We start from the raw sequence: 19,855 nt of genomic DNA, 5'->3' as shown, positions 1-19,855 counted from the left end.
GAGCAGGCTCACTTTGACTTAAGCTACCACTGTACTGATTCTTTGGTAAGTGTTGTGTTTCCAGGTGCTGAATTGTACTATATGCTGTTTAGCCAACAGAAAGCTGAATTTCATTTAAAATACACTTAATGACAAGAGATACTTGACTGTTGATTTGGTTTACCATTAATAATCCTGGAAGTTAGACAACCTCTGGAAGGTGGACTAGCTTTAGATGAAAACCATACTCAGGTCTCTCCACTGATGCTTATTTTTAACAGTGGACGTCTTTCAGGATCTCTCTCCACCAACCAACATGGAATCTACTGCCTTCATCAGATGCTGCTCTCCACATAGTTTCATTTGCCTTTCATGATAAAAGTGACCACTCCATGAGAACCATGAAATACTCTTCAGCGTGTGACACAAATTTCCCTCTTGAATTCACAATGTGTAGTTTCATAAGCATTATATGTCTAAATGATGTAACACAGATACTCATTTTTTCTTGAGCCACAAGCATGTCGGCAAGAAAAATGTCATCTTGCCTTTCTCTCGTTGAGCAGGCATTTCAACTCTACTAAGTTAGGAAGATAAGTGAAAAAGACCAAACAATTGATCCAGGGCAGGCAAAGGCTCTTCCATGCTCACGAACAAGAGAGTGTAAAGTGAAGATAAGGGTTATTTGAAATCAGCAAAGCTTCCAGAAGAGCTTGTGAAAGATAGAGTGAGAGAGAAAGAAAGGAGAATAATTTCTGATCATTCTTTTTCATGTCCACAGGCCTCAACATCCAGGGAGAAACCCATGACAGCACGGAGGACTCATGCACGGCCCTGAAGCTTTACAGGAAGTTCCTGGAGCTGTATCAGGAAGGAGGGAATCATTATGGGACGAAGGTCTGACACAGTCTGACTTACACTGCAGCTGCCATCTTGTTTTTAAAAATGGCTGCCCTCCAGGAAAAGTAACATACCTGTATTTAGTTTGTTTGCACAACCAAAAAGCAAATTTGTTAATAGGTAAATATGAAGGTTGGGATCAAAATGTTGTTCTCCCTCTCTGTCTCTCCGTTTCTGCTCTTCAGAAATAATACTGATATTTTATGGAACAGCAAAACTGAGATGAACTTTTCTTTTTTAATATCCTCACACAGATCGACCCATAATTGAAATTGGAGCGATTTTCGTCTACTTTGTTTTTTTTTCTTCTCTCAGTCAAAACATAACCACGATATTCAAATATCAAAATGGAGCTGTTAGTGTGACCTTGTCGGTGTCAGACTTCAGTAAGACACAGCCTCACACAGCCTGCAGAAAATAATGAGCAAATCGCGCAGTTACTTTGCTACAGAGAGAAAAAGAGCGAGGGACAACAACGTCACATTAGAAAGGTATAGTAATCATCCACTATTTTCAGTTGCAGATGATAAAGGATTCAGAAATCATGCAGGCCCATATGACAGAGAATGTGCATCTTCTTTTTGTTTTAATATTTTAATTTATATTTAATTGTGTTGTGGTTTGCAGTGTTTTGTGTTGTTTCACGTTAAATTTGTTTAAAAGGAAAAAGCTGAAAATTTAAATAGTTAAAAGTTTAAAATGTAAATAGTTGTTTTTTGTATTATATGATTTATTTATTACATTTTATGTGGAGTGAATAAATAAAGTATATTTATGGTGGCCCTTAGAGACAAAGCACGTACAAACTCCAAAACACGTACAAACTCCAAAACGCGTAAAAACTCAGACGCACTTACAAACCCCGAAGCATGTACAAACTCCAAAACACGTAAAAACTCCAAAACGCGTAAAAACTCAGACGCACTTACAAACCCCGAAGCATGTACAAACTCCAAAACACGTAAAAACTCAGAAGCACGTACAAACTCCAAAACACGTAAAACCTCAGAAGCACGTACAAACTCAGAATCACGTACAAAAGACAACAGAAGTGCTCCAGGATGCTAGGGCGCAGTGTTGAGCTTTTGTTACCTAGTGGCTACACAAGCCAGAAAGTATCAACAACCGGATTTGGTGTGTGGTAGTAACAGGTAAATGAACTTTTTTTTTAAATTATTTGAATAAATATGAGTGCTTGTCTATAAATACACAAACAATACACACATGCTTTCAATTGTGTAATTTAAGTGATCTGGGTAGCTCTGTTTTGGAAGTTCAGTTAACGCTAGAAATGTGTTTTGGAGTTTGTACATGCTTTTTGGAGTTTGTATGTGCTTTAGAGTTTGTACGTGTTTTGTCTCTAGGGGCCATATATAAACATATATAAATAAAACCACTTTTTTTACATTAGTAATTCCTTTTCTGCATAATTTTATATTATTGTTAATGATAAATTAATTAAAGCAACAAAACAACCCGAAGAGCCGGTTCGGAGCCGAAAGAGCCGGCTCTTTTTAGTGAGCCGAGCCGAAAGAGCCGGCTCTCTAAAAAGAGCCGGAAATCCCATCACTACTGCTCAGTAACATTCAATATTTATTATTTACTGTTACTTGTGGTTATGTTGGTTGTTGCTGTGGATGCGGATGTGCTCATGTGTACGCCGCTGCTTTGCGCTGCGTTTGGCTGGGAATTGTTGAAATTAAATGTTTACATCTTTGTATATGAATCACATGAATTAGCGCACTGTACATCACCCAAAGAAATTTCTACTTACTAAATCTGGACCTGGATATCAGCTTCACACCAGCCATTCGTAGTGTTATAAGTCTACTTCACGATCTTCTGAAGAGTCCTGAGTGTTTGGTGACTTCTGAGTGACTTTTAAGTTTAAACAATACTCTGGCACGGAAAAGGTTACGGCTTTCTTTGGACTTTTATATCCCTGAAAAAATGCTTCCTCTCTCTCACAGAATCTGTTGATTTCAGAGCCTTGAATTGGTTCAAAGGCCTTGACTGTCTTACTCGCCACATATTGACAAAAATATTCGTTTTGATTTCTTTTATTATTATTATCGATATTACAATATTTCTCTGACTGTAATAGCTCGTTTTTAAGCCTCCCAGTTATCAGTATTGTGATCACACTATTGCTTTAATATTATTGAGACTACACAACACATTCATTCCTGACCTCCACATATCCAGCTGAACAGGATTACTATACTCTGTGTAGATTTACACATTCTTTCATGGAACATTGAAATAACTGTGTTGTGTAGATTTTTAACATATCTCCTGGATCATTACTAACTGTATGTTTAGTTTTACTTGTAGAGTTGTTGGTAAGACCAGACAAGGAGCTCAAACAATTTCATTTTATGGTTCCCAAAACAAAACAAGCCGAAAAACAATGAAAATAATGTCAAAAACTTTTAAAAACAACTGTGTGGAAACGGTAAGAGTGTGCAGATCATCCAGCAGAGGGCACCATTATATCAAAAAATCGTTCAAATGTGACTTAAAGCTTTATTAAATGAAGCATGTCTATTAAAGTATAGTTACTACTTTTCAAAGGTGGTGGCTGTAAATGCTGCACTTGAAGCACAGTCCTTACCAGTTAGGGCATTTTAAAGATCTCGAGGTGAAATATTGTGGAATTTTTTCAAACTTGCTAAATGTGTCATTTATAGAAGAGAAATAACAGCTTTTGAAAAATTGAACGTTGATCTGAATTCTGAGAAAGCTGCAAAAAGTTAGCTGGAAAATGAACAGTGCAACAGATTTCACAGAAGCTGGCGGAAAAAAAACAAACTAAATTCATTGTGGTTGGATTCTGTTTTAATCAAGATTTTCATGGATTCATGCACATTCTCCACTTCCTGGTATCAAACAACAAACATTTTACAGTGCTCAGGATGACTTCATTTACATGCAACAATTTTGACTTTTTCCTTTTTTAAAAACAAAAACAAAATTCTTCAAATTCATATTTTGAATGATCACTTTCCCCCCTGTAAACCTCTCTGATATAAAAAGCTTACATTTAGATATGATAAAAATAACTGAGTCACTGACTCAAAGCAAATAACTATAAAATATGATACAAAATAAGCAGCCCGAGCATCTTCAGGTCATGGTGTTGCTCACAGTCCCATCACAGAGGGAAGCACAGCAGCACCTGTGGAAGGAGAGTGCTTTCAGTCCACTCAGACGGACCATCTTGCATCCGAATCCGGGACTTTCCAGTTCAGCTGGAAGCCTTTGTCGTAGACTTCGTAGAGCACCTTCGTCACGTAATGATTCCCTCCTTCCTGATACAGCTCCAGGTACTTCCTGTAAAGCTTCAGGGCCGTGCATGAGTCCTCCGTGCTGTCGTGGGTTTCTCCCTGGATGTTGAGGCCTGTGGACATGAAAAAAAGGTCAGGAATGATTCAAATGAAAGTGTTCAGCTTCAGATTACAGTGTGGATATGAGGAATTAACACGTATGCTTTAGTGCATGAACTCAAAAAAGCCTCTAAATACTTTGTTGTTCAGATTTAATTCCAAGATGGGTTTGATGACAACTAAAACATCATGAACTATACTGACTTCAGTAACATGAGCGGATTATCCAGTTTACATATTTGGATCCTAATCCCTCTCACAGTAATAATGTGATTTAATTCGATTACAGACTCATATTTGGATTATTTGGATTTGATTTTGTTTTTTTGTTTCTACTAACTTACCAAGAAAATACCAAGCAAGGAATTTCAGAGAAATCATCCTCTTGTAGGGCAATCGGAAGAGGTGGACGGTGTCAATAACTTGATCTTTGGGAACCTTAAGAAAAAAAATAAAAAACATTAAAATCAAAGCACATCTATAAAAAACACATCTCTAAACTACATGAACTAATTTGAAATTTAAAACTGATGAAATAACGTACCACTAAATTAATGACACGAAAGTCATTCTGCAGGCCGTGGCCGACGAAGCGAACTCCTGCATCGATGAGGAAGCGTAGCTTCAGGTAGGTCGACTTCAGCGTGGTCACGTGCTTAGATGATACTGTGGCATCCAGGTCTCCAGGTTCGATTCCAGAGTATTTTGTCAAATAGTCGACCACCTGGAAGAACAAATTGACAAGTTAGCGGGTGGATCCTTGAAACATTATATATTCATTCTTTTAGGTCATCGTGGTCTTTTCTCTCTGCAGCTTCTCACCTGCTCCTGAGTGGAGATGTAGTCATCGATAAAGGGGACCCCCTCGTTGGGCCCCTGACCCCTCACACAGGTGATCCTGGCCACAGACATCTGACTGGGCATGATGGTCGATTTGGTGCCGCCGCTATGCAGCACTGCTTCCTCCTGCAAACGCACATATTCAGGGCTCAATTTTGTTTTAAATACTTGAGTCAGATTAGCTGAACTACTGAAAATATGTACTAGGAATATTTAAAATAGTTTTTAATCCTATATTATAATTAATGATGCCAGACTTACCTCACTGAGCTTTACAAACTCAGCGTCCAGCCCCACCAGGTCACCAGCCTGCGGCATCTCACTGACTGTGAGTGGGATGAAAGTGGCGTCTGTCTTGCTCTGCTTCTCAGTCCGATATAAGTCGGATTTGACTTCAGACTGATTGTGCTGACACTCACTGCGGAGGTCGTATTTGGTGTGGTAGTTTCTCTTGGCGTAACACAGGATGGCTGGCACTTTCCAGCTCACATCAAACTGTGCAGCCTCAGTCTGAAAAGAAAAGGAGAAACATTTTTAAATGACTGCACACATTAAAGTTAGCATGAATAAACAAGCAGGAATCTTATCTAGGATCCTTACCTTCTCAATCGGCTCAATGAGGAAGTCATTGAAGAGGTACCACTGCTGGCGAGAGACTCCCTGAAATAATAAAATCATTTTGAATGTTAAAAATTAAACTTTTTGTAGTCAGCAGATGTCAAACTTTTCTTATCTAAGCGTCACTCACCTCTTTTCTTTGATGGTAGGTCTCACCCACTTTGATGTGTGCGACCAGATTACCACCCGTGCCAGCGTCCAGGATGTGCGGCACCGTGACCACCAAGTCATACAGAGAAGCTCCCTCCGCCTGTTCAGCAGCACTTAACTAGTAACAGAAAGTGCAAATAATTGTAAGATAAACTTTTTCATTGCACAAAAGTTGAGAAATTCATGTGTTACAGAAACAAAAACACTAAAACCAACCTATAGTTCAATATCTACAGATTAGTGTAATAATGTTTTAAAAATATTGCTCCTGGAAATATGGTTTTAATTTTGAAGTCAAATTTTAACTTGGTGATGAAAAGTTACTCAATTATTTCTTCAAGTGCAAAGATCAGCTGAAAATCTAAAGTCCTCACCTCCTCGCCCTCAGGCCAGCTGCTGATCTCCAGTCTCTGACTTTTGCTGAGGGACATCTTGAGAGTGGCGGGGATCCACACGTGACGCTGATCCTGATCTGTCTTCTGCATGGATTTGTTGAAGGCGTACTATAAAAACAGAAACATGGGCAATCATGTAAATAATGAACACATAAATCATTAGTTTCTTTGTTTCTTTTAACTGTATTTAAACACGGTGAATCAGTCGCTTACCTCGGCCTGAACCTTCCAGAATTCGGCCTCTTTGCTGCTGTTCACCTCACAGTTTATCACCAAAACATCTGGGAGACGTCGAATGTTGCGTGTCTGCACCTACAGTGTAACACAAAGAAATGATTACCCTGCACAAAAGGTAACAATCAACCATAAATGATTTGTCATTATGAGTGAATGAAAGCTGTAACTCACTGTGGGCTGATACTTGTCACAGTTTCCACACCATGTGTGAGATCTCTGCTGCAGGCAGATGCTTTTCTTCAGGATCTCAGCAAAGTCGTGCTCCTTTATTCTTTTTCCTGAAGTGTCAAAGTACAATGAATATCAGTGTACATCAAATCAAGCAGATATTTCCCTCTGCTCATTCAAAAACTAAATTAATTCAAACCATTATGTAATCATTAATAGTTCAAGCTTCAAAGACAGAGTAATTCACAGTCACAGAGTGCTCTCAGACTCACCTTGAGAGTCGGGGTAATGCATGTTGAACAGCGACATGAGGGAGGAGTGGACTGTTTCTATGCCACAGAGACACAGGCTGCGGTTCTCAACGTCAGAACAAAACAGCTCTCTAATGACAGAGTCGCCAGAGGAGCCCAGAGAACTGCAACACAAACACAAATCACAGTTTCAGAAACCAGAAGGAAAACTCTGCATTTATAAACAAACATAATGATAAGACTGGGACAGTGTCCAGTAAGAATGCAGGTCAACAACGATGTGTTTTACCTGCTCCTGGTCGTCCTGTAGGCCCGTGGATCCTCCTGCTCCTGTGTCTCCTGGAAGAGCTGGTAGAGGATGAAGTGATTCCATCTCTGGATTAAGCGACCTAGCTCGACTGTTCCTGTCGTCTCCTCACAGTTTGAGAGGATCAGGCCCATCTCTTTGGCTTCAGGGACGTTTCGAAGTGCTCTGAGGAAGTTGCTGGCCTTAAGGAAGAAGACATTAGAGGTTACTTTGGGCAGTCACAACAAAATGAGATTTCAAAGTAAGAGCCTTGCAATCCCCAACAGATTGAAAAAAAAAGAAAGAAAGAAACTTACCTGACATGGATCTCCTTGTGACAAATCCAACATGTGGAAGAGGAAGCCGAGTTCACAAGCCAAACAAAACTCCTTGTGGCACAAATGATTCTGAACAAGGCAGCGAACTGGCTCCAGGAAGTATAACACCTAAGATGCAAACATAAAAGACCCATGGAACATTTGACAAATTGTCTCATATTAAAAATTAAATGTACACATTGTGAATCTTCAGCTTCTTACCTGGATCATGCAGTTACAGTAGGCGTTGGGAATCTGCGGCTCCAGGCCAGCAAACAAGGTCCTGTTGTAATGTTTGAAGTCAAAATCTTCCCGTCCACGTTTAGAGTATTTAATTGTCACCTGAAGCACAACAAACACATCTTTGTCACATGTTTTGGAAATCAAAGCTTGTAGCAACACTCTAGAAATTGTTACATATCATAATTAACTGTATCTCTATGAACACCAGGGTGAAACATAGCAAGTCCAACCTTTCTGTACTTTTCGGGAACAGTGTGAAGGAGCGGCTCTTCATCACTCTCTGCTGGAGATTCAGGGACGTGGTTGTAATAACCAGGTGTCCCTTCTTTATTTGCAGGGACCTGCAAACAACAAACAGGGGAAAAAACTTAAAATACACCACGTGGAGATGGGTTTAACTTTTTTTGTAAATTTATTACAATATTGTAAAAATGACAGTTTAAAAGAGCAACAAGTTTTTTACATACCTGGTTACAGGGGCAGGCGTAAGGATTTTCCACATAACTGTTGAAGCCAACAGTTTCAATAGTTTGTGGGATTTCTGGGTCCATCCCAGGAGCCCATCTGTTGAAAAGAAACATGTTTTAGATGGAAACCTTTAATGGGAACTACATGAGACTCTAATTTTGAGAACTGCTTTTAAAATATTGAGCAAACCATTTATATCAACTGGGGAAGACTCGACATTATCTTACAAACTTTTATTGAATCTGACAACAATATTTATGAACGCTCTAATGCAAACTCTTCAGTCTCGTTAGTGATTGTGTTACCTTGAGCTGGGTGTAGCCTGGGCAGTGGGGATGGGAGAGCAGGGCTGCAGGTTATGATTCCAGGTCAGCTGAGGCTGTGCATCCACAACGCAGGGCTCTCTGGAGTAGACGTTAAACATAACGTCCCGAGTATCGGACCAGAGACGCACACATCCCCCCGAATCTCCAAAGGCTAAGGCTTGTTTGCTGGATGAGACCTCAAAACTTGTGAGAAAGTGGCCGTTTGTGTTGACGTGGAAAATATCCGCCACGTTGGCGAGGCCAGTGGGCTCACAGAACTGACACTCACCTGGAAAAAGACACAGAATGCAGGCAGTTATAGCAAAGCCACAAATCACACAAAGAAATTGTGTGTCACATTTTTTGGCCAAACATAGTAAGACTATGCTACAGAAAACTGGACTAAAGAATCCTGTAGCCAGCTTCATACCTGTCTGTGAGATGATTGCGAGCCGTGACGTGTAGGTAGGAATGAAGCGCACGAAGAAGGGATCCACATGCACCCAAAGGGGGGTTGCAGCTCGCATCATGCGGAGGTCATACACCATGAGGAAACGTTCATTCAGCCCTCGGCTGGAGAACCCATTCACAGCCAAAAGGTTTCCGTGAACATCAAAGTCTGACAGGCCGCCAGGAAATGCGTCAAACTTTTGTGTCCTAAATGTGCGCAAGTCTCGAAGGGTCACCTGTTATCAGCAGAGGGTCAGTGTTAGAGAGATATAAACCAAACCTCGTCAAACTGATGCAATCAGGGGATACTTACTTTGCCAGAAGGGTGCCCAAAGACGAAGAAACGATTGGTCTGACGCATTATTGTCACTCCAGGTGCCTCCACTGTGAACTGGAAGGACAATCGAGACAGCAGACAGTCAGACACTCGCTGTGAAGTCAGTTGTATGATGTGCCAGTGGTGTAAGCATAGATAGTTGTGGATTTTGATAAACATAAGCCTGGTGTCTTACTTTTTGAGTTTCTTGAAGTGTGTTCATGTCAACTTCAACCACATAGTTTTGTAATCCCCCCATGAGCAGCATGTTATCAGTCATGAGGAGACTGTGCATATCAGCTCCTTCTTCCATCCTGCAAAGCACCAAAAATTGCCATTAATTCAATAACATAAGGAATAATTTCACAGCTTCAGGTCATCAACAGTCAATGTAACACTTACCGATAATCAAACATGACGAGGCCTCCACGAGTGTAACATCTGAGGTTGCACTCAGAAAGGAACAGCACGCCTGTGTCCAAACTCTGCATGTGTCTGATGGCATCAGTTGCATGCACTTGGAAAGAAGAGTAGCGTGCCATCGTAGGTCCAAGGAAGGATTTTACATGACCCTAAGAGAAGAGCACAAATATTATTAAACAGTGCAAAGTTTAAGGTGAATGTAGAAGAAACAAACTCTGCTGAAGCATCATTTTGGCTCTTACCGTGTAGTTTCCCATCCAGAGCATTTCCCGCTGCAGGTCAAAATGTGTTGCAGTGACGGGGATGCCAGCTTCTGAAACTTTACTGTGCAGCTCAGAAAAAATCCCCTTCCTTACGTGCACAGGTTTAGGAACGGTCACAGCCAGCTCCTGTGTGTACATTCTCACGTCTTGGTGGAGGTTTGGATTCAGATATGAGTTCATGGTGGGCTCCAGTCCCCCAGGAGTCCACTGAGGAGACCAGTGAGGAGTCCAGTGAAGAGAGTTCATAGTCCTGTGATGGTTGGCCCAGTATTCACCTAATCTTTTGTTGAGAGCTTCAAAAATCTTCTTGAGTTCAGCTAAATCAGCCTGCAGAGGAACTGGAACTTCTGTAAATAGTAGTACTTGCAGGTTTAATCTTGATCTCTTGAAATGAAGAAAACTGGAGTCCAGATCTAAAGTCTGATGGAGAGAGCCACGTATTTAACCTCCACTGGGATTCAAGGCGGTCCTAAGAGTCGTTGACTGTCCCTGCATTAAACGTTAGGCTCACAGGTTTCAGGGTCTGAATCAAGGTGGGTGTGGCTGAGTTTACATGAATACAGGTGTGAATTCTTTGGGAGACGTGGGCATCGTGTCATCATTAAGCCCGCATTAAGGTGTCAGAGGGGGGTTGACCCAGTTTTTGCCTGAGCGTGTTGTTTCTGAATTGCACCAAGATAATGAGTTTGATCAGACTGGGAGGACCTCGTTTAGCACGCTTAATCCACACCTTGATTAACAGCCGTCGTCAACAGGTCGTCAAAAGCACTAAATTCCTTTGTGTCCGAGATGCACCAGATGTTGAGTTTGAGTCTTCTGAGCTTCTCCAACAAATTTGCTGCATGTTGGACGACAGTTATGTTACACATATTGTAACAAACTAACCATGATTTAATCAATCAAATGGTCCTTTAGCGTGACTGTTGTTAAAATTCACTGGATTAATGTCAGAGTTCAGTCTTCATCCTGTGTATCCAGGTAGTTGTTGTTCTGAAGTGGTGATCAAAAAGTTGTGGAAATGGATCCATATAGATGAAAAACATTATCATCAGCGGTGAATTCAACATTTCAGTAACAATTAAAATAAAAATTGACTGGATTAATCTCAGAGTTCAACATTGATTAAATAAAATTAAAGTTTTAAACTTTACAGGTTTTATTTTCTCATCCAATTAATGAAAAATACAACTTTTGGTTCAGCCCTAGCTGAAACCATATAATCCAAATTTGATGCCCTCATTGGTTGAGTCAGTTCAATTGAAGCTGATAGTTGACTGTTGATTAAAGATATTTTCAGCTATTGTCTGTTATCTGTTTCAGTGGTATTGATTAACCTTGGAATGGTGATTGTTTGGTTTTAATTAACAAAGGACCATCAGCACTTGTCCAAACTGCATTTGTGTGAATAAAATAAATGACAACCAACATTCAAAAACACAAAAATGAGCACTTTTATTGATTTCATCATGTTCCTGTTTCCATCAGTGGTTTATTCAACAAACTAGCTATAACAAGTTTATGATCTTACAATAAAGACACTTAAGTCATTTTCCTCAGCCTGTGCTTTTCTGGGTCAACTTCCTGTTTCACGTTTGACCCACTCACCCGTGTCACAGCAATAGAACATGAAAATTTAAGCTTTTTAACTTTTTTAGCAAAGAATTTAACTCAGGAAAATAAACCCTGTGTAGCCTTAATTCAGCTTTTAACATGTTTAGTGTTACTAACAAAGAAAAGATCCACAGACATGAATTGGGCCGAAACAAAAGAAAAAGTCCTTTATGGGGCAGGCTTGTTGGAGACCAGGCGGGGCTCATTTAACCCTTCTGATTCACACCTTGATTACCAGCTTGAAACCTGTGACCCTAAAAACAAAGACAAGCTCAACGACTCTCAGGACCACACCAACCATAAAATTACACAACAGTTTGTCCCATTTTTGGAAAACATCTTTTGCTCCTGGAGTAAAATAAAACAAATACTATAAAGATTAGTTTCATGTGGTTTGAGCGACTTCCTGTATCTGTCCTTGTGGCAGCAGAGTTAGAGAAAGTGTGCAGCAGATTAGTTTGAATTTCAAACACAATTTGTCTAAATGTTGAAAAAGCCTGAATATTTAAATACTGTTTAAGTCTTCTTTGATCTTTTATTTCACAGTCTGACTTACACTGCAGCTGCCATCTTGTTTTTAAAAATGACTGCCCTCCAGGAAAAATTAAAAATACATATATTTGTATTACATGAACATTGCCAAGTCATTTACTGGCTAATAACTTATATTTATCAATTACATTTAGTACATTTAGGACCTCTGAAGGGTAACATCCTCTAGTGTCTCAAAAATGTTTTTACTTGCTGGTTTGACACAACCTGAGCCGTGTAACTGTCTAATAGTAGGTGTGGGGAGCCCTGCCCCCCAGGACATGAAGCAGGAATGCAGGAGATCAAGGCCCCAGACATCTACAGGCCCCCCAGAGCACGAGAGTAGTGTAGCAAAGTAACTGCGCAAATTGCTCGTTATTTTCTGCAGGCTGTGTGAGGCTGTGTCTTACTGAAGTCTGACACCGACAAGGTCACACTAACAGCTGCATTTTGATATTTGAATATCGTGGTTATGTTTTGACTGAGAGAAGAAAAAAAACAAACGAAGTAGACGAAAATCGCTCCAATTTCAATTATGGGTCGATCTGTGTGAGGATATTAAAAAAGAAAAGTTCATCTCAGTTTTGCTGTTCCATAAAATATCAGTATTATTCCTGAAGAGCAGAAACGGAGAGACAGAGAGGGAACACAACATTTTGATCCCAACCCTCATATTTACCTATTAACAATTAAAGAATGCCTAATTGGGACCTGACTGAAAAGCTGATTAAAATGAGAAATGGACCCTTTCATTCAAAGCAGGACACAAATGTGTTCAGTTAGTCACAGCTAAACATAAAAGTACAATAACAAAAATATGAGCAAGGATTGATGCTTGACTTTAATGGCAACTTTGACAATTAATTCTCATGGATTTCTGTCAATTTGCAAATTGTATGTACTATGTATAAAATTTGTCTGTTTAATAAAAACAATTTGTTTTATTGTTCATATCTATGAAATATAATGTGGATAAATGGGACAAAGGTTGAACTGAATCTTAACATTTATCAGATCACAGGTGAGGCTGTGTTAAAGCAGCAAGGAAAACATTTTTTGAGAAACTAGAGGATGTTGAATTTCAGAGGTCCTAAATATGCATTATTTAAAGGTCTTAAAGGTCTTCTGAGTTTTTGCTTTTTGGTTGTGCAAACAAACTAAATACAGGTATGTTACTTTTCCTGGAGGGCAGCCATTTTTAAAAACAAGATGGCAGCTGCAGTGTAAGTCAGACTGTGTCAGACCTTCGTCCCGTAATGATTCCCTCCTTCCTGAAACAGCTCCAGGAACTTCCTGTAAAGCTTCAGGGCCGTGCATGAGTCCTCCGTGCTGTCATGGGTTTCTCCCTGGATGTTGAGGGCTGTGGACATGAAAAAGAATGATCAGAAATTATTCTGCTTTCTTTCTCTCTCAGTCTATCTTTCACAAGCTCAAGATATAATTCTTACAGAGGCTATATAAAGTGCTAGTGGTTGTGAGTGGTGGTTGTGAGTGGTGGTTCAGTCCATGTTATTATTGTGTGTTTGAGGGTACAGTTGTCCATTGTGTGTGTGTGTAGGTGGTTGTGGTGTGTGTATGTCCAGTCCATGTGTTAACGTGGGTCAGATGTCAGGAGGCAGAGTTCAAGAGTCTGACAGCTGTGGGGAAGAAGCTGTTCCGGTACCTGGTGGTCTTAGTCCGGCGGCTCCTGTAGCGCCTCCCAGAGGGCAGGAGGGTGAAGAGTCCATGTGATGGGTGGCTGGGGTCTTTGATGATTTTCCCAGCCCTTTTCAGACACCGCTTCCTGTAGATGTCCTTTATGGCAGGGAGTGGTGCTCCGGCGATGCGCTGGGCAGTTTTCACGACCCTCTGCAACGCCTTCCGGTCCGAGGCAGAGCAGTTCCCGTACCAGACTGTTATACAGTTGGTCAGGATGCTCTCGATGGTGCAACGATAGAAGTTCACCAGGATGTCTGAGGACAGGTGGTTCTTCCTCAGAGTCCTCAAGAAGAAGAGGCGCTGGTGAGCCTTCTTGACCAGCTTGGAGTAGTTTGTCGTCCAGGTGAGATCCTCGGAGATGTGGACTCCCAGGAACTTGAAGCTGCTCACACGCTCCACAGCCGTCCACTTAATGTGGATGGGTGGATGTGGGTCAGCATTCCTCCTGTAGTCCACGATGAGCTCCTTGGTCTTCTCGGTGTTAAGCAGCAGGTTGTTTCTGTCGCACCACTCAGCCAGACGATCCACCTCCTCCCTGTAGGCGGCCTCATCATTGTCACTGATGAGGCCAATCACCGTGGTGTCATCTGCAAACTTAATGATGGTGTTGGAACCATCAGCAGGTCTGCAGTCGTGGGTGAAGAGGGAGTAGAGGAAAGGGCTCATCACACAGCCTTGTGGTACACCGGTGTTCATCGTGATTGTAGATGAGCAGCGGTTATCCAGCCGGACATGTTGGGGGCGGTTGGTCAGGAAGTCCAGTAACCATTTGAGGGAACTGATGCCCAGGTCTGTCAGTTTCCTGATGAGTTGTGAGGGGAGGGTTGTATTGAATGCTGAACTGAAGTCTATAAACAGCATTCTGGCGTAGGTGGTGTTGTTGTCCAGGTGTGAGAGGACAGAGTGCAGTGCGATGGAGACTGCATCCTCTGTGCTCCTGTTCTGGCGGTATGCGAATTGGTGGGGGTCCAGGGTGGGGGGGAGACAGGATTTGAAGTGTGCTAGGACCAGCTGCTCTAAACACTTAGTGATGATGGGGGTGAGTGCTACTGGGCGGTAGTCATTGAGGCAAGATGGGTTGGAGTTTTTGGGTATCGGGACGATGGAGGTGGATTTGAAGCAGGCCGGTACCACAGCGTGGGCCAAGGACAGATTGAATATGTCTGTGAGCACTCCTGCAAGCTCCCCAGGACACGCTCTGAGAACACGCCCGGGGATGCCATCGGGACCTGCAGCCTTGTGGACATTGATCCTGCTCAGCACCGCTCCTACATCGGTGGGGGAGAGAGTCAGAGGTTGGTGGTCTGGCGTCACGTCTGCTTTGGTTACTGATGTTGAACTTTATTTTGTTCATAAGGTTAATTATTAGAGTTGCCAACCATCCCGTAAAAAACGGAATCGTCTCGTATTCAGAGAAAATATTACGCGTTTCGTATTTAGGTGAAAAGGAACAGTTTGTCCCGGACTTCAGCTACAATGAAAAAGACACAAAGCTGGAGTTATTCTGTGTCTTTGCTGCACAGCTGCCTCTTCTTCTCTCATCCTCTCACCCTCCCTCTCCTGTTTCTACTTCAGTCATGAAACTGATCAATGATCAGCTGATCGGCTTTTCTCTCTTGTTTATTTATCGCCCACTTTGCGCCAGAAAGAGGAGACCAGCGGATGTCGCGCTAAACAACAGCAGCACTTTTAAGCTTGATCAGCTGTTGTTAGAATTTATTTAATATTCATTTCTAGTATCAGCTGATGTTTGCTGGAGCCACAGCTGTAAACCTGCTGGTCATGATATCGGTTTGGTTATGTGATGAGAGGGAAACATGAAGACGAAACCAGGAGATGTCCTTACTGAATCATCAGAGCTGTGATGGAGAAACAGGTTTACCTTTTAGTTAACATGAATGAGTTGAAGGGAAGTGATGAACTGTTTCTGAGAGACAAATAACACCAGGATCCTTTTCTAAGTAGCTGACAGCTGGTAACTGTGCAGGGGCGGGTCTAGCAAAGTGTTGCCAGGGGGGCAGGTAGGGCATTAACAGGGAGAGGGGGGCACAAGGAAATACTTTCTTATTCTCATTTAAAATGTCTCACTTTTAAAAAAATAATTATCTGAGTCTTGCAACAAACAATTGATAGATTGATACATATATACCATCAGAACAGTGTACATCACTGTCACAACAGTGTTTATTTTCATTCAAAGGCTTTATGATTTTTGCTATAATGGTGGGCCGGTCTCTAGTCAAAATGCCCGGGACGATTTTTTTGTCCCAGTCCAGCTCTGTATGCAGCTCATCTTCAGTCTGGTGTTACCTACATCTTCCTATTCAGAAGGCAGAATTTCCGAGTTCTGAGTACAATCGAAAGCACCACGACTGCAGTTTTTGTGTTGGATGTAAAAAGCAGGCTAGGATAGAATCAGGCGTGGGATTTCTCTCGTGGAAATGTGCACATTATTTTTTCCTTTCTATTGGTAGGTGGCACAGTGCACTTGTGGCAAGTAAGCAAGCTAGAAGACTGGCAATCTTGCTGGGTATCCAGTTACAGAAGCAACACATTAACAAGAGAATTCTGAGTAAAATCAAAGTTACTTTCCCTAGTAACAAGTTACTCTGAAAGTAACGAGTAACTTGAAGTAACTGAGTTACTTTTGATAGAAGTAACTAGCAATGTAACTAAGTTACTAATTTAAAGTAACTTACCCAACACTGGACACTACTCATGTCAGCACTTATATTTCTGACCTCGTGTTATAATCGATTAAACGCGATCTCCTCCCTTTTGCCCCCATTTTTGATGTTGTGGGTACAAATGATCAGGCATGACATTCTCATAATAAATCAGATAAAATACTGCAAATAATTAATCCTGCATTTGTGTGATTGAAATGTGTGTGCAATGACACCGTTTTAAAGATTTGGCCTAAATGATCGTGGCTCAAGAGTTGGGAGTTCGCCTTGTAATCAGAAGGTTGCTGGTTCGAGCCCCGGCTTGGACAGTCTCGGTCGTTGTGTCCTTGGGCAAGACACTTCACCCGTTACCTACTGGTGGTGGTCAGAGGGCCCGGTGGCGCCAGTGTCCGGCAGCCTCGCCTCTGTCAGTGCGCCCCAGGGTGGCCCCAATGTAGCTGCCATCACCAGTGTGTGAATGTGTGTGTGGATGACTGGTTGTGTAAAGCGCTTTGGGGTCCTTACGGACTAGAAAAGCACTATACAAATACAGACCATTTACCATAATGAGCAGATAAATATTTTTGAAATCTGGGCGTATTTCCAGGCACTAAGTGTATTCTTGACTATCATACAGCTCACACAATTAGAACATTGCATAACATTTTTTTTTCCATCAGTTTTCAAATCCAAAAAATACATTGTAGCTGCAGTGATTCCTTAATTAGTCAATGATTAGAGTTCAATTCGGCTGGGAAATATTAACTGCTGTTTTTGAGAAGTAGTGTTTTTAACACAGGAAACATAAAAAGAAAATATGAGAGAGAAAAGATGGACGTTCAGCTTTAGAACTTTTCTGCTCTGGTTCAAAAACGTCCTCCTGTTGGAGCAGTTTAACTGCAGCAAACCAAAGGTGAACACGGTGCACACGGGCAGAAAATAGATTTGTTTGTTAAAGTCACAACCTTTGGTTTAAGGTTCACTAGGAAACTGAAGTTCCTGGTTTATTGGAAACCACAGTATATATTAACCACAACCAAGTACTTTATTGACAGATATGACAGTGAACAGTGAGAAAATATACATAACACTGTTTTGTTATATTTTTTGCATGTATCAGAGACCTGATTAAATACTGCATAGGTCACTATCAGCATAAAGATTTCAATGTGTTGGTGACTGCATAAAACACAAGTTAGCATCAGAGAATATAAGGACATGGTTTAGCTAGCAATCATTTTTGCAAGCCAGAATTTTATAGTTAGCTAATTTAGTTGGCTAATTTACCAGCCACATAAGCCCTGGGAGTTTTTGTGTTTCAATAACATTAAAACCAAATGAAGGTTCCTCCATTATTCAAATTCCTACTGATGCTAAATAGAGTTGACCCTGATAGATAAATTCCATGACTGTTCCCTTTCATGAGTGAGTGATATTGGTTTTTGGTGTCTTCTCCCTGTCGTATGATGAGGGTAGAGCTGTACATTTTAGTTAGAACATGGTTTATCATATTTAGGTTGAAACTAACTTGCTAAATTCATGTGAACTTCTAACTGCACTGAACTTGGTGAAGTCCTTATTGTAACACCTCTGAGAACAGCTGCACATTGAAAGACCATTTTTAACTCTCAGAGGTGCCTCAGTTGGTTTGACTGTGGGGACTGAAGGAGCATCTGGATCTGGAAACTTCTAACAACATCAAACAAACAAAGCACTTGACAGCAGTCAGACACTTTTCTTTTTCCCTGCCATGTTTTCTTTACAGCCCAGGTTTTACTGCTCAGGAAAAATAACTCTAAGGGGAAGCCTTTGTTACTCAGTGAGAAGTCAAGACTAGGGTTATTTTTTAAGCTCATTTAAAATACCTGCTGTACAGGCTATAAAAATAAAAAGTACATTTATGATCACTATATCAACAAACATGCACAGAAATACAAAATAAAAACATAACAGTCAATAAAACAGCTGAAACAGCTAAAGCTGAAAGCCAGTCAGAGTAAACTGATTTCTAACAGAGTCTTAAAATGATCAGACAGCTCTTATGTTAATCGGGGAGGTTATCCTAAAGATTAGTGGCAGCCACCAAAAAGACTCTGCCACCATGTTCACTAGATACTAGACATATTTCTTTGGCTGAATGTGATTGTGCTGCTGATTTTTGCTGGATGTTTCACAGATGTGCTGAGCAGGCTCACTTTGACTTAAGCTACCACTGTACTGATTCTTTGGTAAGTGTTGTGTTTCCAGGTGCTGAATTGTACTATATGCTGTTTAGCCAACAGAAAGCTGAATTTCATTTAAAATACACTTAATGACAAGAGATACTTGACTGTTGATTTGGTTTACCATTAATAATCCTGGAAGTTAGACGACCTCTGGAAGGTGGACTAGCTTTAGATGAAAACCATACTCAGGTCTCTCCACTGATGCTTATTTTTAACAGTGGACATCTTTCAGGATCTCTCTCCACCAACCAACATGGAATCTACTGCCTTCATCAGATGCTGCTCTCCACATAGTTTCATTTGCCTTTCATGATAAAAGTGACCACTCCATGAGAACCATGAAATACTCTTCAGCGTGTGACACAAATTTCCCTCTTGAATTCACAATGTGTAGTTTCATAAGCATTATATGTCTAAATGATGTAACACAGATACTCATTTTTTCTTGAGCCACAAGCATGTCTGCAAGAAAAATGTCATCTTACCTTTCTCTCGTTGAGCAGGCATTTCAACTCTACTAAGTTAGGAAGATAAGTGAAAAAGACCAAACAATTGATCCAGGGCAGGCAAAGGCTCTTCCATGCTCACGAACAAGAGAGTGTAAGGTGAAGATAAGGGTTATTTGAAATCAGCAAAGCTTCCAGAAGAGCTTGTGAAAGATAGAGTGAGAGAGAAAGAAAGGAGAATAATTTCTGATCATTCTTTTTCATGTCCACAGGCCTCAACATCCAGGGAGAAACCCATGACAGCACGGAGGACGCATGCACGGCCCTGAAGCTTTACAGGAAGTTCCTGGAGCTGTATCAGGAAGGAGGGAATCATTATGGGACGAAGGTCTGACATAGTCTGACTTACACTGCAGCTGCCATCTTGTTTTTAAAAATGGCTGCCCTCCAGGAAAAGTAACATACCTGTATTTAGTTTGTTTGCACAACCAAAAAGCAAATTTGTTAATAGGTAAATATGAGGGTTGGGATCAAAATGTTGTTCTCCCTCTCTGTCTCTCCGTTTCTGCTCTTCAGAAATAATACTGATATTTTATGGAACAGCAAAACTGAGATGAACTTTTCTTTTTTAATATCCTCACACAGATCGACCCATAATTGAAATTGGAGCGATTTTCGTCTAC

General features: G+C 41.0%; 1 protein-coding gene across 1 annotated transcript; it reads right to left on the bottom strand.

Moving 5' to 3' along the window:
- Positions 1–4,085: 4,085 nt before the first annotated feature.
- Positions 4,086–19,233, bottom strand: LOC146364768 (PAN2-PAN3 deadenylation complex catalytic subunit PAN2-like). The gene is made up of 24 exons (XM_084917731.1): positions 19,212–19,233; positions 13,382–13,497; positions 9,975–10,202; positions 9,712–9,881; positions 9,506–9,623; positions 9,307–9,384; positions 8,974–9,229; positions 8,544–8,832; positions 8,238–8,334; positions 8,001–8,111; positions 7,750–7,869; positions 7,528–7,656; positions 7,214–7,413; positions 6,946–7,088; positions 6,677–6,783; positions 6,482–6,580; positions 6,248–6,376; positions 5,854–5,991; positions 5,706–5,765; positions 5,367–5,615; positions 5,088–5,231; positions 4,810–4,989; positions 4,610–4,703; positions 4,086–4,279 (listed from the first exon to the last, which is right to left on the bottom strand). The coding sequence occupies exons 1-24, from the start codon at positions 19,231–19,233 to the stop codon at positions 4,086–4,088; spliced, it is 3,471 nt and encodes a 1,156-aa protein (XP_084773857.1).
- Positions 19,234–19,855: the final 622 nt, after the last annotated feature.

The sequence above is a fragment of the Perissodus microlepis genome, chromosome 20 (genome assembly GCF_051167445.1).
Source record: "Perissodus microlepis isolate ML-2025 ecotype Zambia chromosome 20, ASM5116744v1, whole genome shotgun sequence".
Taxonomy (NCBI): domain Eukaryota; kingdom Metazoa; phylum Chordata; class Actinopteri; order Cichliformes; family Cichlidae; genus Perissodus; species Perissodus microlepis.
The sequence above is the reverse complement of the archived record's forward strand: the minus strand, read 5'-3'. Positions and strand labels throughout refer to the sequence as shown.

Coding starts and splice junctions, on each gene's coding strand:
- LOC146364768 (XM_084917731.1), bottom strand. CDS start 19,233: ATGCCTGCTCAACGAGAGAAAG. Junction 5,766..5,853: donor CCTACCATCAAAGAAAAGAG/GTGAGTGACGCT, acceptor TTATTATTTCAG/GGAGTCTCTCGCCAGCAGTG. Junction 5,232..5,366: donor AGTTTGTAAAGCTCAGTGAG/GTAAGTCTGGCA, acceptor GTGCGTTTGCAG/GAGGAAGCAGTGCTGCATAG.